At 66.7% G+C, this 17,185-nt stretch overlaps 1 protein-coding gene across 6 annotated transcripts; it reads right to left on the reverse strand.

Moving 5' to 3' along the window:
- Nucleotides 1-328: 328 nt before the first annotated feature.
- On the reverse strand, nucleotides 329-13,225 carry ADAM11 (ADAM metallopeptidase domain 11; the record flags this gene model as incomplete). 6 transcript variants are annotated; one of them, XM_080369953.1, is made up of 27 exons in its annotated part: nucleotides 12,757-13,212; nucleotides 11,547-11,725; nucleotides 10,345-10,421; nucleotides 9,876-9,942; nucleotides 9,101-9,186; nucleotides 8,943-9,009; nucleotides 8,737-8,785; nucleotides 8,558-8,625; nucleotides 8,105-8,179; nucleotides 7,939-8,010; nucleotides 7,216-7,382; nucleotides 7,046-7,130; nucleotides 6,874-6,964; nucleotides 6,709-6,760; nucleotides 6,467-6,566; nucleotides 6,064-6,135; nucleotides 5,874-5,966; nucleotides 5,682-5,762; nucleotides 5,549-5,599; nucleotides 4,973-5,036; nucleotides 4,798-4,897; nucleotides 4,604-4,723; nucleotides 4,360-4,528; nucleotides 4,166-4,280; nucleotides 3,815-3,905; nucleotides 3,299-3,316; nucleotides 2,833-2,979 (listed from the first exon to the last, which is right to left on the reverse strand). In XM_080369953.1, the coding sequence occupies exons 1-27, from the start codon at nucleotides 12,812-12,814 to the stop codon at nucleotides 2,964-2,966; spliced, it is 2,283 nt and encodes a 760-aa protein (XP_080226079.1). In that variant the 5' UTR covers nucleotides 12,815-13,212. The 6 variants fall into 6 exon arrangements, with proteins under 6 accessions (XP_080226075.1, XP_080226079.1, XP_080226077.1 ...); XM_080369949.1 differs by lacking the exon at nucleotides 3,815-3,905 and having other exon boundaries at nucleotides 329-2,979; nucleotides 12,757-13,225; XM_080369952.1 differs by lacking the exon at nucleotides 2,833-2,979 and having other exon boundaries at nucleotides 3,140-3,316; nucleotides 12,757-13,211.
- Nucleotides 13,226-17,185: the final 3,960 nt, after the last annotated feature.

Below are 17,185 nucleotides of genomic sequence, written 5' to 3' on the forward strand. Positions count from 1 at the left end.
GGCAGAGAAGGGCCCCCCCGGGAAGTAACGTTCTGTGGGAGGGGGCTGCTGGGCCTCTCCTGCTGCTGCCAGTGCCAAGGGGGGCGGCAGCAACACTCGTGTGGTGTCCCCCGTGTGCCACCGACTTTGCCATCAAAGGACGCTGAACAGGGAGGGCGGGCTGCAGCCCCTTCCCCAGCCTGTGCCTTTGTCCTCGGGCTCCGGCCGGCAGCTCGGGGCTGGGCTGCGGGGACACGCGTGGCCCTGGAGCAGCTCGGGGAAGCCGGAGCATCCCCCGCCCGTGTGCGCGGGCTGGGCTGGGGCGCCCTCTGGTGGCTGATGTGCCCAGCAGCAGTCGGCTGCGCTGAGCATCACCCGGTCGGTCTCGGGGGAAGATGCTCCATCCTCGCGGGTCCCTCTGGGAGTTGGGGCCCTGTCCCCGAGTCCCCGTCTGCCAGGGGTTGCTCACCCTGCTGCAGAGCCAGGCGGGATCCTGCGTGGCACTAACCCAGCCTGTGTCCCTGGGAGGGGGTGGGAACCTGTCCCTGTGTCCCTGAGCAGCCTTTGTGTCCCAGAGATGAGCAAGGGACCGGTCCCCATGCTGGGACAGTGACTGGTGCGCACGGGGTGACAGGGATGGAGCAGTGTCCTCACTCTGGGACAGGCGCAGGACTGAGAGTCTCTGTGGTGGGACAGGGAGCCACGTGTCCCTGCGGTGGGGCAGGGTCCCCAGCTGGGCAGAAGCTCAGAGGGGGAGCACTCGACACGTGCCATCGTCTCCATACGGTGGGAACCCCGACTGAGAAATGAACTGGAGATGGGCCAGGGGGGAGTGTGGGACATGGGGAGGCCGTCGGTGGGATGAGGTGGAGGGGACCAGGGGCTGGAGCATCCTCGTGGATGAAATTTGGGGAGGCTTGTGCCACCCTGGCACCATGCTTCCCACCCCCAGCACTGGTGAAAAGCAGAAATCCCATTGTTTTCCAAATCTTTATTGTAAATAAATTCTGCAACATTGCAGGAGGCTTCCCGGGACTGAAGCCAGGGCCGAGCGAGGAGCACGTGGCGGCTCCGGCAGCGGCGGCTCCGGCAGCGGCGATGGCAGCTCCCCGGTGCGTGCAAAGCAGGAGTGCGAGATGAGGCGCGAGTGTTCGGCTGTGGGCAGCGAAGCCCCCACCCCATGACCCCAGGCCCCATCCCAGCTGTGGGCGGTAGCGCAGAGCGAGGCGGTGCAGGATGGCGGTGGGGCCGGCGGTGAGTTGGCGGGGCGGGGGTTTACCACCCCCCCAGTGTGCTTGTCCACTGCCACGTGCTGGGATGGGGCCCATCAGCTCGGTCTGCTGGGGGTGGGAGGGGGTCCGGGGAGGGGGAGGGTTTGCTCTCTTGGATCTGGAAGCACTGGGTGCACCCCCCACCCCAGCCGCGCTCCCTCCCTGGCACGTCCGCGGCAGCACCAGTGGTACTGCCTGACCTTACAGCATTAAAATCATTAAGAAAAAAACCCCAATATTTTATATATATATATATTAATGTCCCCAAACCCAGTGACAATGGTGGCTTCTTACTCTGAAACAAGGGGCATCCCCTCGCTGCGGGGACCACCCCAGCACTGTGGCCATGACAGCTGTGGGGACATTGCGGTGACAGTGCTGGAGGTGAGGGGGTTGGGCCAGACCCCCTGTGCTGGTGGTGGCCCCAGGTCCTGTGTTCTCCAGCCCATTGCTGATGTCACATGGCGAGCCGCCACCAAAGCCAAGCCTGGGGACATCTGCCCACCCCCTGTCCTGCTGTCACCTCCCAGTCCTGGCTGGTGCCACCACAGCCAAGACACCCATGGGTGCTGTGGGTGCCCAGCTGGGCTGTCACACAATGCTGGGGGCCACCACATGCCTCAGCCATGGCTGAGCTTGGGGACACCCTTGGTCACCCTCTACCCCCTTGGCAAAGGGGCCCAGAGGTGGTTAAGGGAGGGCACTAAGGGGCCACCCCCAACCTGCTGGGGACATGGAGTGTTGTTCCCCCCTGTCCCCCCACCGAGCGTCACCAGGAGTGTTGCCACACGATGCAGCGTCATCAGTGGTTGCAGGGACTGGTGGGGGCTCCCGGTGCTCTGTGGTGCTGTGGGTTGGGTGGCCTCATGGAGCCACCCCGTGCAGGGTGACGTGGGGATGGGGTGACACATCCCACCCACCCGCCATGGGGATGAGGACACCCAGCAGGTGCTGGACACCAGGGGACAGGTGCCACCAGCCTGCTGTGGAACTGGGGTGACACCCCCCAGGCAGCCCCATGTGCCACCAGCCCGGGGCTCACCCTGTACCCCAGACACCCAGGGTGGGCCCTGCTGTCACCTGCCCCCCACTCCCCTCACCCCAGTGCCACCAGCTTGGAGCTCACCCATGGGTGACAGTCCCCAGTGCTGGGGACCTTGGTCTCCCACAGCTGGGTGGGCACAGCCATGAGATTTGGGAGCAGGAGGGAGTTTGGGGGGGACATGCCTCACATGCTGAGCTGCTGGGGGGGGGGCACATCTGGGGGTGCCATCCCAGCCCCCATGGACCCCATCCCAGACCTGGCATCTGGGCTGGGGGGGACACGGCTCCCAGGCCCTGCACTGGGGAGGGGTGCTGGCCTGGTGCTGGGGTGTACTGGCCTCATTCTGGGCTATACTGGCTTGCTGTTTGGAGGACCCAGGCCCCCAAGCCGGAAGATGCTGATGGGGGGCAGAGGGGGGGATGTGGGGCTGAGGGGGGGGGTCCCCGCTCACCCCTGCAGGTACATTCATCCCAGTGCTGGGAGTACTGCCAGCCCCGGGGTCGGGGCTGGGGGGTGTGTACATTCGTGGTGGTGCGGTGGGGGTCGGGGGGGGTGGTCCCGGGTGCCCCCCCCAGCTCTCCTCCTCAGCCGGGCTCTCGGCAGCGGTGCCCCATTGAATTGCTGTTAATGAGGTGCTGGGGAGGGGGTGTGGGGCAGCGCAGCCCTGCTCAGGCCCCCCCGGACCTGCAACACAGAAGTGGGGTGCGTTTAGTGTGGGGCTGTGACACGGTGGGGACACACGGGGGGACACTGAGCTGAATAGAGCTAGCACCAGGGGGGGCTGCTGCCAGGCCCCCCCCAGCCGCTGTCTCGTTTCAGCTGTGAGGGGCACAGAGATGGAGACAGCACGGCCGGACACACAGCGACACGGACAGACGGGCCCGGCCGGGGGCTCCCACGCTGTCAGGCTGCCGGACGGTGATGGTGACATTAACGGTGACGGTGACGAGGAGGAGACGAGGGGGGGGGGGGCAGTTACACTCCCTGCTGCGCCGGGTCGTACCTTCCTCGGCGTATGTTCCTTGGGGGGTGGCAGGGGGGAGAAGAGAGGAGAGTTAGTGCCACCCCTGTGTCCCTGCCGTCCTCCCCAGTGTCACCCGCCTGCAGTGTCCCTGGTCCCACAGGCAGCAGACGTGTCCCAGTGCCAGGCAGCAGCACACACACAGGGGCCACCGACACAGCCCCCACCCCAGTACCCCATGCTCAGGGACGGACACGGCCAGGACTGAGTGAGGGGCCAGGGTGACGGTGAGCCCCCAGCGCCACGTGCAGGGCAGGCAGGGCCAGGACAGCAGGCAGGGGCTGGGGACAAGGGACGAGGCAGGGACACAGGAACCAGGCAGCCCCAGCCCGCAGGGGACCACAGCACAAGTGATGCCCAGCTGGGGGGAGACTGGCAGTGCCCCCACCCACAGGTGTCCCCAGGAGCGTTGGGGTGGCCCTGGCGCAGTGGTGGTGAGCAGGGGGGACGTGGCTGGTGACAGCAGCGGGGGGGACGAGCCATGCAGTGGCTGCTTACTTAAATCCCCAGCCTGTCCCCCCTAGGACGATGGCAGCCACCAGCACGGCCCCCGCGATGGAGCCGATAATGATATTGGTGCCACTGGGACCTGTGACAGAGGGGACAGGGAGGAGGGGACATCGACACACATCAGTGGGGAGGGGACACAGCCCCAGGGCAGCGCTAGTGCCCTGGGGACCGGGGAGGGGGCGAGAGCCAGCTGTGCCCAGCTGAGCTGCGGCACCAGGGTGGGGGGGACACCCTGGGGGTGGCTGGGAACAAAGCAGGACACCCCAGCCGGTGGGGACGGGGGGTGGCAGGGATGTGGGGAGCACCCCCCTCCACCCCCACCCCGCGGGGTGCACGGACCCTTGTATCGTTCAGTCTCTCCCGTCGGCTTTGGCTCAGGGATGGGGTCGTAGACGCTGCAGTCCTTCCCTGTCCACTCGGCCCGGCAGATGCACTTGCCCTCATTGCTGCAAACCTGTGAGGGGACAGTGTCACCCTGCCCACTGCTGTGGCACCCCCCTGAGGTCCCATTTGTCCCCCTCCATGTCCCTCACCCCGTGGTCGAAGCAGATCTTCCCATCCCAGCTGCCGGGGCAGGAGCTGAAGTTAAAGGCGGTGGCTGGAAGGCATTTGCGGTCGAGACACAGCATGCCGGGGCCGCAGGGCGTCCCGTCCTCCACGTAGCTCAGGTCCGAGCCGTCCACCAGCTGCACGTGGCCTCCCCTGCACCAGGATGGCGAGAGCAGGTGACACTGGGACCCCCCCGGACATCCCTGTCCCCACAGCGGTGGCACCCACCTGCAGTCCACGTAGCGGTTTTGGTGGAAGAAGGTGGTGGTGGTGATCTCGCCGCTGAGCTCGCCCAGCCGGGGCGCACCCGAGATGTTGGCGCAGAGGAGGAAGCCGCAGAGAACATCCCTGCAAGGCACCAGTGGCATCACTGGTGTGGGCAGGTGGCACCCGTGAGGGGACGCGGGACACGGCTCACTCACTGCTTGTTGCACTGCATCCAGCCCAGGCCCTCGTGCCCGCAGTTGCCCCTCTCCGTCCCCTCCACATTGAGCTTCTCATAGCAGAAGCGCTCAGCCGAGCCTGGGAAAAAATGTCACGTCACCTGCTGTCCCCCCTCCCCGCCCCTAGCAAAGCCACCCCAGGGCTGACGCTTACCATGGCCCCACAACGCGTTGCACTGCCGGTCTCTTGTCTTGCAGCGCCCACCGTAGCATCGTCCCTGGGAAGCAGGGAGAGGGGTCGGGGCTGCAGGGGGGGCTCACGCACGTGCGGGCGGCCGTGGGGGTGCTGCAAGGACGATGGCACCCCCCCACGTGCGTGCTTGGCCCCAGGACCACCTGCATGGGCAGGTTCACGTGGCACAGGGTCCGGGGAGCCACGTGTGCATGCACGCAGCCACGGGACGGTGTTGGGGCACAGGGACCCCTGCACGTGTGCGCACGGAGGGTTCGCGCGACCCATCGCCACGGGCGAGTCAGCACGAGGAGTCAGCACAGGCTGCAGCTGTGGATGCTTGGGAAGTCTTGTGGGATACGGGTCCACGGCCACACGCACGGAAGGCACACGGCACAGGGGCCGCAGCCCTGGCTCGCAGGGGAGCCACGGGAGCCGGCTCACCCCACTGCGTGGCTCAGCCGTGGCCGCAGCCGCCAGCATGCGCAAGCGCCAGGATGCTGGAGCCCACGGGGACATGCCTGACACCATGGCCACGTCCCGCTGCGCCGGACTCACCTGCTCGTTTTCACAGAAGTAGCCATCCAGCTTGTGGAGGTTGGGGGGACACTGGGGGTACACGGAGAAGAGGATGGGTGATGCCGCGTGGCCCCGCTACATGTTGCGCCGTGTCCACCCCAGCCCGGCTCACCTGGCTGGAGTCCCCGGTGCAGCTCTCAGGGATGTCACATTCGTTCACGGCCTCCCGGCAGGACACGCCACGTGGCTCGTACTGCACCCAGGGGATGAAGCCGCCACGTCAGGAGCCTGTGGCATGGGACCCCCAGCAGCCCACCGAATCCGGCCCCGTGGGACGCCAGCTCCAGACCCCCCAGCCCCGGACCTTGCAGCCTTTGCAGCAGAGCCCGTCGCTGCACATGGCGTCGTGGGTCAGCGTGCACTTCTTGCAGCAGTTTCCCCCGCTCTTGGCGCACTCCTGCTGGGACAGCAGCCACAGCCACAGCGTATCAGCCACCCGGCAATGCCGGTGGCCCCAGCACGACCGTGGCGAGCAGAGCCCGGTCCCCGCTCACCGCCAGCGAGCCGCAGTCGCACTCCTCGCCCGCCTCCACGAAGCCATTGCCACACTCTGGAGGGTCCAGGAGCTGCCGGGACCAAGGAGAAGGACACGACACACACGTGAGAGATGCTGGGGGAGCCCCCAGCTGGGTGCTGCCACGAGCCCCCCAAAAAGGGCATCGTGTCCCCAGGGAACGGCAGGACGCCCAGGCCGCTCGCTTGCTGCTGCCAAGCGCAAGGGTCCAGCTCTGGCCCCCACCGGGGACACAGGGGTCGGTGCTGGTGCTGTTACCTTGGACATGGCAGGGGCTGGGGGAGACCGTGAGTCCCAGGGGACCCTCGGAGCTGCCCCCAGAGCATCGTGCCCCCCCCTGCGACAGCTGCCTCAGGGTTGGGGGGGCTGGGGGGCCCCGTTACCTTCAGGGGTTTGTTGAAGAGGCAGCTGCCGCCGCCGTCCTGCAGGAACTGGTTGTACTCGTCGATGCTGCAGCGGGAGAACTTGCGGGGGAGGTAGTACCTGCAGGGCAGGGACCACCATCACCCCCCCCGTGCCACCCGCCTGGCACCCAAGTGGGGCAGGACCCCCCCCTCCCCCGCTGGGAGCAGTGACACGGGGCATGCGGGGGATGGTGGCTGTGCCACCCTGAGCAGGCACCCACCCTGTGTCCTCCATGATGCAGCCCAGCCACGAGTCCGGACACCGGCAGTCCCCTGGGAGGAGAGGAGAGGGGCTGGGAGCATGGGCTGTCCCACCGCCAGCTTGGTGGCACCAGGGGGTGTCCCCCGCACTGTCCCCATCCCGCTCCCGGGGGGACAGCGGGTACCTGCAGCCATGCGGTGCTTGTTCCACATCATGCCCACGTTCTGCCCCAGTGTCTGCGCCAGTGTCACTGCCATGGCGGCCACGTTGCCGTACTGCGCGGGAGGGACGGGGGAGTCACCAGAGGGACCCCCCTGACCCCCAGCCCGCTCTCATGGGGGTCTCGCCGCACTCACCTCGTTGACCCCCCCCGCACGGGCGGGTGAGCAGATGCCCCCCACGAAGGCGGTGCCGCTGCGGCTGCTCTGAAACGTCCGACCCCTGCAAGGCAGAGGACGGTGCGGATGGTGGGGACGGGAAGCAGCAGCCCCTGGCCCCGGGGAGGTGACGCGGACGCGGCACTCACGAGAAGAGGTGGACGGTGTCGCTCTGCTCTGCCGGCCCCTCGCGCCGGTACTTCACGAACTCGTTCAGGGTCTCCAGGGAATCCTCCCCCATCCGGATCCGGTCCTCCGAGGCCCATGTCTCCATGGCCACCAGCACGATGCGCGTGTTGAGCTGCTCCTTGTAGATCTGCGGGGATGAAGGGACAATGAGGGGATGGCACTGGGGATGAAAGCCCTGGCTAGGACAAACCCATCAGCTGTCAGGGACAATCCCAGCCAGGGACAACCCTCCCAGGGACAAAGCCACCAGGGATGAACCCCTGGCGAAAAACTCCCTGGGGACAAATTACACCACCACCACCCACCCAGCCACCCCCAGAGCGGGGCACAGCCCCCTGGGACAATTCACCCAGGGACAAACCACCAGTAGGACAAACCCACCACATGCTGTAGATGAAACCCCTGGGGACAAATCCCCGAGGAGCCAACCTCCCAGGTGCTGAGGACCAACTCCCCGGGGACAGACCCCAGACAGACCCACCAGGGACAAACCCCCTGGGAATGAAACCCACCCCCAGGAGACAAAGCCACCAGGGACAAACCCCTGGGGACAGACCCACCAGGCACTGGGGACAACCACACCCTCCAGGGATAAACCCCCTGGGGGTCAACACCCACCCACCCCCAACAAAGCCACCGGGTGGCCGGGACACTCCCCCCACCCCCCCCGGACCCTCTCTCACCATGTCAGCCAGGTTGACCACGGACTTGGCAAAGTTGCTGGTGAGAACCACGGACTTGCGGAGCTGCAGGAACTGGGGGGCACCAGGGGCCAGGTTGGGCAGGGGGGGGCACCTCAACCCTCCAGCCCACCCCACCAGCCCCCGACCCCCCCCTCCCCCCGCTCACCAGCTGATGGTCGTTCACCACCGCCAGCTCGATGTACTTGGTCTCGCTGTGAACGGTGTGCTGGGCTCGGCGTACCTGCCACGGGAGCCCACGGCTGAGCTGGCCCTGGCAGCATTTGCCCTCCGAGCCCCACCACAGGCGGGTTGTCCCCCTTAGTGGCTGCCCACAAGGGATGTCTGGGGTGCGTGGAGGGGGAAAAGCTGCCTGGGGGAGCTTGGGGATCCCCTCTGGTGTTGCCAGTGGGACCCCAGGGCATCCCTGAGGAGCAGCATCCTGCAAACACCTGTCCCCACAAGCGAGCTGGGCTGCACCGGTGGCAGAGCCATGCCATGGGCAAGTGGCCACCCCAGCGAGGCTGAGCCACCAGCTGGGGACCAGCTGGGGTCAAGCATCCTTGTCCCCTGCCCCGTGTCACTTGTCCCCTGCCCCAGGTCCCCCACTGTCCCTGCTCACCTGCCGCCGCTGCCGCAGCTTTGGTGACCCGCCTGCACTGCGCGGGTTCAGCGCAGGGAAGAGGCAGCCTGGAAGGAAGGGACAGAGCTGGTGGGGCACAGGACATGAAGCCGTGATGGCCACCGTGGCCACCATCACCAGGCCTCGGGGATGAGCTCCAGCTCCGCGCAAAGGCTCACCTGGTCGCGTGCAGCTGGGTACACGCTGGACAATGTGTGGTCGAAGGCCCTGCCACAGGGAGACGAGTGTCACGGCCACACAGGGCTGTGACAGTGTGGAGGGGGGACTGCCACGTCCCTGTGTCCCCTAGGCTGTAGCCAGACCCGTAACACTGCAGTGGAGAAACTGAGGCAGGCACGTGGCCGGTCCTGCTGCCACCACTCACCTGCCCGTGCTCGGCGCCCACCTGGGGCTCGATCAGGTAGGTGGCTTTGCCGTCATAGAAGACCCCACTGTAAAGAAAGAGGGAGGTGACAGGGCGCAGAGGGGTGCAGACCCCCCCCAGCCCCCCTTTTGGCCCACCCGGCGGTGGGGGGTACTCACTGCAGGCCCTGACAGCTGGAGAGAGCCACGAAGGAGTGGGGCTGCCCCCGGATCCGGCCCTGGTAGTAGCAGTGCTCCCCCGTGCCCTGCCGGAGCCAGGAGAGGCGTCGGAGCTGGCCAGACCCTGCCCCTGCCCCTGGGTCCCATCCTGCCCGGTGCTGTGCAGACAGCTGCCCCCCTCGGCAGCACCTCCAGGCCGATGGCTCTGGGGTTCGGTGCCTGGCATCCCAGGGTACGCCTGGCACCCATGGCACCCGGGGGGACACCCACGGCTGCCCCGGGTGAGGCTGGCAGCACACGGCAAAGCACCCTGGGCATCGCCCAGCACCAGCACCCACGTGAGGTGCGCGTCACCCACCGGGGCAGCACCCCGATGCATGGCTGGGCACCCCAGGGCCAGGGGGGCATCCCAAGACCACCCAGGTGGAGATGTTGAGTGGCCGGTGGCCGCTCCTGGGCCTCTGCTGGATTTACAAATCTGCCACCGTGACCCCAGAGCTGGCCTGGCACGGCACGGCACGGCACGGGTTAGCACGGTGTGACCCAGCGTGACCCGGCACGGCACAGCACGGATGGGCACGGTGTGATACAGGTTGGCACGGTGTGGTACAGCGTGACACAGCACGGCACGGATTGGCATGGTGTGATACGGTTGTGACCTGGCACAGCACGGCACAGGTTGGCGCGGTGTGATACGGTGTGACCTGGGCATGGCGTGACATGGATTGGCGCGGTGTGATCCGTGTGGCCCAGCCCGGCGTGGCGCGCAGCTTACCATGCTGTGGCTGCCGTTGCTGCCCGCGCCGATGTGCCGCTCCACGTAGCGGGAGGCGAGGAGGTGGCTGCCAGGAGCAGGCGGGGGGTGAGGCCGCGGCGGTGGGGAGGAAGAGTAGGAGAAGGAGGGAGACGGCAGCAGCCGTGGCCCTGCCGGCAGTACCCTCATCATGCACCCACTCACCACCCATCCATGCGGCATCACCCTGGTGTGGGACCCCCCAGTCCGGGAGGGTGCTGGCACCCCACGAGCCCCCCCGGCACGGGAGCTGGGACAGCTCCACACAGCCCGTCCCGCATCCCCGGGCACCCGCAGCCTCTCCACCCCTTCCCTACTGCTGGGGGGCAGCAGCAGCCCCACAGTGGGTGCCCCCAGCCCCACAGTGGGTGCCCCCAGTCCCACAACGGGTGCCCCCCAGCCCCACAACGGGTGCCCCCCAGCCCCACCAGGACCCCTGGGGGCTGCTCACTGGTTCAGCTGGAGGTCGAGGGTGAAGGCCGAGCCGAAGGCACGCACCACGAAGCTCACTCGTGCCAGGTGCAGCCCCTGCAAGACAGCCGGAGCCAACACCACCACCCGCCCCCCCCCCCCCCCCGAAAAAAATTAAAATAATAATTAAAAACCCCAAGCCAAATACGCAGCCTGTAAAGGGGCATTTCATGTGGAATTTTTGGGGGTTAAAAATAAAGGGAAACGCTGGGATTTGCCCCAAAATCATCGCTCCTGCAGCGTGGGGAGGGCCCCATCCCGCACCCACCTCCTCGGAGCCGCGTTTGGGCGAGGGCTGCTGGAGCATCCCCCCCCGCCCCCCCTCGGCCCCGGCCGTGCCTCCCCCCTGCGCTGACCCAGTTCCGCGGCAGGCGCAGCCGCCGAGCCCCGGCAAGGGGGAGGATCCCCCGGGGGCTTCGCAGGGCGTGCACGGAGGAGCCCACCCCTCCCTGGGGGGCCCGCCGGCCCCTTGGCCACCGCGCAACTTCCTCGGGAGCGGGGCTCTGCTGCTGCCGCCGGGACTCAGACCCAGATTCCCCAGGATGCGCAGCCGCTCCGTCATCCTCATCATCATCATCCTCCTCATCATCATCATCTTCCTCCTCATGATACCCCCGCCACGCCCCGGCTTGACACCCCCAATCCCCCGGCGCCCGGTGCCTTTACCGGTTTTAAACCCGCTTTGCGGCGGCTGCGGCAACTCGTTCCGCCTTTCTCCCGGCCGGGGCGGGGGTCGATGGCATCGCCCCCCCCAAGCCCCCCCAGCCCCGGGTGGGACCCGTGTGCCCCCGGGAGGCTCCGGGTGAGACGCGCGGGGCGGCTCCCACGTGGCCGGGAGCGGGAGCCATGAGCCCATTCACTCTGCAGGAGCCCTGGCTGCTGCCGCCGCCGCTGCTGCCGCTGCTGCCGCCGCCGCCGCCTGCCCGCTCCCGTTCCACCCCCCCAGCACCCACACCCCGCGGCCATGGCGGCACACGCCGGGTGCGATCCCCAGGGAGGGATGAAGGCTCCAGCTGAGGATGATGCCGGTGGTCACATGTGTGCCAGGGTGCAGCCAGGCCAGCGACAGCAGCTGCTGGGGGACCCCACCGCCCACCAGGGACCTGCCACCCACCAAGGGACCCTGCCACCCGCCCAGGGACCCCAGAAAGAGAGCGGATGGGGGAACTGCAGTTCACTTACAGGGCCTCCTCCTCCTCCTGCTCCTCTGGGCTCATTCCTGACCCTGGTGTCCAGCTGATGCTTCTGGACTTCTCCCCCCGCGCTCTGCCCCACCAGCCTGCTGGGGTGGGTGACCTGGGAAACCACCCGCCCCTCCGGCCATGCGGCCCGGGGCAGCCGCCGCTGCAGCGCGGTGGGACCTGTGGGCCAGCGCAGCCGGTCACGGTGGCCCAGGGAGGGCTGGGGACGCGGCAGGGGGCTGGGATGTGGTCTGGGTGGAACAAAGTGTGGCACTGCATCCCGAGGGGGCCACGCGTGTCCTAGATGGGATGCCCAGGAGACACAGAGGGTGGGTATGGGATGTGTCCCAGCCTGACAGACATGGTGGGGGGCACCCAGGCATGGTGCTGTGGCCAGGAAGGGACACCCAGGGAGCATGGGCTGGGGGGTGGGTGCCCAGGGGACATGTGGGGACCAGGATGGGATGTACCTGGCAGGGGAAGCTCGGGGCAGTGGCATGTCCTAGAGGGGACGCCCATGGGTCGTGGTAAAGTGATGCATCCCAGAGGGGGGGCCAGGGGACGTGGGGGACCCCCAGCAACGCCGTTGTACCTGGCGGGGGGTGTCTGGGCACAGGTGCGCATCCTGGAGGGGACGCCTAGGGGACAGGGGGTCCGGGCTAGGGACACCTCCTAAGGGTATGTCCAGGGGACAGAGAAGGCCTCTACAGTGGCACCCCCGAGGGGACACCAGGGGGATGGGAGCGCTGGGGGGGCCCTCGGAGGAGACACCCAGGGGACAGGGGTCGGGGCGTGATGGGGACACCTCCTGGAGGGACACCCAGGGGACAGAGGAGCCGCTCTGAGGACACCTCCCGCGGGGACACGCAGGGGACACGGGGGGGGCCGCCATGGGGACACCTCCCTCGGGGACACCCCGGGGCCGGGCTGCGGGGCGGCAGGTGCGGGGCCGGGGGGGATGGAGGGCCCGGCCCCTCCCGGGGCGCTGCGGGGCGGCGCTGCGGAAAAATGTGTCGATGCAGCGAAAAAGCCGCAGCGGCGGCGGGGCCGGAGCCGGGCTGGGGAGCGGGGCCGGGGAGCGGAGAGCGGGTGCGGGGCCCGGTGCGGGGAGCGGAGAGCGGGTGCGGAGCCCGGTGCGGGGAGCGGGGCCGGGGAGCGGGGCCCGGGGCCCGGTGCGGGGAGCGGGGCCCGGTGCGGGGAGCGGGACCTACCTGCCCGCGGGGTGAGCGAGAGCAGCGCGGCCAGCAGCCAGCCCCGCAGCGGGCTCATGGCTCCCTCATAATCCGCGCCGGGCCCGCGGAGCCGGGGACCGTCCCGCCCGACGCTCCGCCGCGGGCCGGGCAGGCAGCGGCCGCCGGGCCGGGAGCGCCGCCCCCGCCCCCTGCACGCGCGCACGGCACCGGGCCCCGCCGCCCCCGGCCCCGGCACCGGCAGCGGCACCGGCAGCGCCCGCCCCGGGGCCGCCCCGCCCCGCCAGGGCCCCGCCGCCCCCCCCCGCCCCGGCTGCCGCAGCGCCGCTGGCACCCCGCGGCATTGCAGTACCGGAGCCCCCGGCCGGCATCATCCCCGTCCCCACCCGGTACCGGAGCCCCCCCCGCCCCAAGTCAGTAGAGGGCCACCAGGACTGGACCCCCCTTCTGAGGACGGGACTCCCCGGACCGCACCAGACCACCCCCCCACCAGTACTGGGTACTGCCCCCCCCCAGCCGGTACCAGACCACCCCCAGTCAGTATAGGACCACCAGTACTGGATGCCCCGCCAAGGACTGGACCTGCCAGCCAGTACCAGACCACTGCCTCCCCCACCCCAAACCAGTACCAGACCACCCCCTCCCTCCCTCCAACCCATACAGGAACCCCCAACAGTACTGCCCCCCTCAGCCCGTTCAGGACCCCTCACACCAGTTCTGCCCCCCCCCAGCCAGTACCAGAACCCTCCCCCAGTCAGTATAGGATCATCAGTACTGGACACCTCCCCCCTCCCCCAGGACTGGACTCCTCAGCCAGTACCAGACACCACACCACCCCTCCCCCCCAGGTATCACCCCCCAGCCAGTACCAAACCCTCCCACACCAGCACTGGGCCCCCAGCCGGGACTGAAGCTCCCCAGCCTGTGCCAAGCCCCCCTGGCTGGTCCCAAGGCCCTAACTGGTCCATTGCTAGCACCAGAGCCCCCAGCCCACTCCGGGGGTGCCCAACCAGTACTGGTGCTCCCAGCTGGTACCAGGCTCTCACCAGTACCATGTCTCCAACCAGTACCAGAGCCCCCAGTTAGGACTGAAGACCCCCAACCAGTAGCAAGCTCCCCACTGCTGGTACTGAGTCCCCTAACTGGGCCCAGGTACCCAGATGGTGCTGGTGTTGGCTGTGGGACCCCAGCTCTGGGTGCTGGGGGAAGACACCAACACTGTGGAAGCAGTTCCTGGTCTGGCACCAGCGGGAGGGTGCGGGGGGGTCCCCCCCCACCCACAGCCGGGCATAACCCTCAGGGAGTACCAGGAACAAGGACCCCCAGCACTGCCCCCGTTTTGGGGGATGCTGCAAGGCCACATTCCCCACCAGGGGATAACAACAGTTTTTGGGAGATAAACCCCCCAATAAACTCCTGTTTATTGCAGCTGTGGTATAGGGGGGGTGATGCTCAGCCCCGTGGAGGGATGCAGCACAGCCACAGGCACCCACGGGAGGGACTGTCCTGGGGGGCACAGGGGGGCTATGACCCCCAAGGCAATGGGTGCTCCCACCAGCATGGGAGGGACTCATCCCTCCATCGCAGAGATGTGGCCGGGGTGGGACAGGGACGCCTGGAGATCACCAGCCCCAAGCCCCTGCTCCCTGGGGGTCTCGTGGCAGCCCCTGCCTACCTTCAGCTGGCGGACAAGGGGCATGGCTGAGCCACCAGAGTGGCAGGGGAATTCAGGCACTTCGGTGCCCCCAGCTCAGCCCAGAGGCCACTGCCCCAGGAAGGCCCTGGACCCCCCAGAAACACCAAACCAAGGGTCCCGAACCCCCAGTTTGCATCCCTCATCCTTTCCCAGGACAACTCATCCCACATTTAAACCTTTTTGGACGCATTTTGCACTACTGCTCCAGCTAAACCCTCTCCTGTGCCACCTGTGATCAGGTTCCAGCCCCCTTCCTGGCGCAGCCAGCATCCAGGGGGGCTCCCTACATCTCCCAGGGGCATCATTGCACCCAATTCCTCCTCCCAGCACCTCCCACAGCCTCGATGAACCCAGGGAAAGGATTCCCTCGTGTGCCACCTCCCAACCCCACAGGGCATCAGGGAGCAACACGGCGGGGGGTTGTGTGTGTCCCTCCCCGTGGACCCCCCCCTTCTTTTCCAAGAGTTTCTTGGGACCCGGGTGCCCACCCCCTTCTCCCCTGGGGACTCACATACCCACTTGGTGACAAAAGCCTTTGGGTACCCCCAGTGCCAGCTCTGCAGCTCCAAGCTGCCGGTGAAAGCACCACACCAGGCTTGCCTTGCCAGTAAGTTGGTTGTTTTAAGTGGTGTCACAGCGGTGTAACAGGCCCCCTCCCTGCCAAAAACCACCTTGACACCCTCATTAACAGTGGCCACGTTGGTTTTCATCACTTCTGTGAAAAAGTGGGGGGCAGAAGTACTTAGAGGGGGAAGGTAAGGCAGGACAGGGACACTCCTGAGGTTAGGGAGCAGGGAGGGGGCTATGCCCCTGCCCTCTCCCCTCCCCCAGCTGTGCAGCTCACCTCGTCATTATCAGCGCTTTGCAGAGCCTTAACGAACCGAAACCTGCAGCAGCTCAGGGATGGAGCACGGCAGGTTCTAGCAGAGAGATGCTGCTGTGGTGTCACACTCAGGTTGGGGGGCTCACATCCACCCCCGCAGCATCCCCGCACCCCATGTGCACGGGGGCTGGCACACACGTGTGTGGGGAAGAGTCTCCCACGCTGGTTTTGTCAGACAGCTGCGCAGGGGAACAGGCTTCGGGAAACACTGATCGTCTCCTTGGCCACGCTGTGGCAGTTCCCAGCTGCCGAGCGGCACACAGCCCCGCTGCTCACTCCCACGAAGCCCAAGCTTAGCGGGCGGGCAGGGCTTCAGCCCTGTGACCTGCTGCCCTCAGGCCTTCATCCTCCTCCGGGCAATAATTAGCCACAAACGCAACACTGAAGTGAGGAACCTGTGGCATCAAGCGCAACGGAGCTGATCCTGCATCTGCATTGTATCTCAGGGGGGTCTGTGAGGTTGCCAGCCCATGGGTGACAACCTCTCCCAGCACTCTGCTCCTCCTCAGGACCACAGTGACGAAGGGGACTGGTGCTTTGCAGGAAGGGGGTGTACACCAGGTGACAGCAAGTGTATCTCCAGCAAGAACATCTGACCCAAGGCCTGAATGGAACTTGAGGGTCCACAAAGCAGCTCCCACAGTCCCCGAGACCAGGACCCCCCTGGAGGGGGGTAGGCAGCAACCAGGGCTCCCCCTCCCCTCCACAGAAGGGCCATGCTCAGTGAAGGACCGCCACTGTCACCTCGCAGCTGATCTCCCAACGCCACCTCTGCTAACACCCCAGGGAAGCTCGCTGCCTCCTCCGCTGAGCAACACTGCTGCAAGGTAGCCCAGTCTCTGCAGGGGACAACGGACGCCCTTGAGTTTTGGTCACATCCAACAATGATCTGGAGGGACCCTGCAAACCAAGTCACCCCTCTTTGCTGTCCAAGGGGCACAGAGCTAGTCTCTGCCTCCAGAAGACTGCGCACATCAAGATGTTGGCCGACCAGTGCACCAAGCCCATTTCTATCTCTTCCAGGGATTATCCTCCAGCTGGGACAGCAAGCAGCTACATGCCCATGGCAGAGCCCGGTGCCTGGCACGGTTAAGCTCCTGCAGCGGCTTCGCTCAGCCCTCCACACCCCGTATAGCTTCTTCAGTGGGTAAAGAAGAGCTGGAGTTTGGCTGTTGCACTGGAAAATGATTCAGCTCAGCAGGGCTGCCTTTATCCTGCTGCTCAGGGCTTCACTTCAGGCTTCAGTGAAGGCGGGGTGGTTTGTCCTTCACTCAGGGCTTGAACACCGCCAAGGACAGGCAGACCCCGCTCCTCTGGGTGCCTGGCCCAGGGCTGTCCGACCTTCCTGGGCAGGGAGCCTTTCCTTTTCCCAACCTGCACCTTGGAAGCCCGAGCTCAGGGCTAGGGCATCACTGAAAGGTTGGCTCCATCCTACTTGGAGCTGCCCTTCAAGAAGTCACAGGCTGCTTTTACATACTCCAGAAACTCCTCTTGGCAAGACAAGCCCAGCCCGGCTCCGGCCTCTCCCTGGCTGTGTGCCCAGGAAATGTCAATAGTCTCCTAACAACTGCTCTCCAGTTTCTCTGCATCCTTCTTTCCTGCGGCCACCCCACACACAGCTGCCCCTGTGCTGGCTACATCAGCTTCTGCAGCCTGCCGACCGTGTTCCCAGGGTAAGCTACGTGTGGGGTGATCTTAAATGACCAGCACCACTGCTGCCCTGCATTCAGCCTGGTGGCCACCATCACCCCCAGATCCCTTCCAGCAAGGTTTCTGTCCAGCCACCTCTGATCAGTAGGTGGACATTTCACGCAACTTCAAGTTAGCTGTGCTTAGGCCAGCAGACACGTTTTACCCACTGCACAACAGAG

This window comes from Falco punctatus (assembly GCF_963210335.1).
Source record: "Falco punctatus genome assembly, chromosome: 19".
Lineage (NCBI taxonomy): Eukaryota > Metazoa > Chordata > Aves > Falconiformes > Falconidae > Falco > Falco punctatus.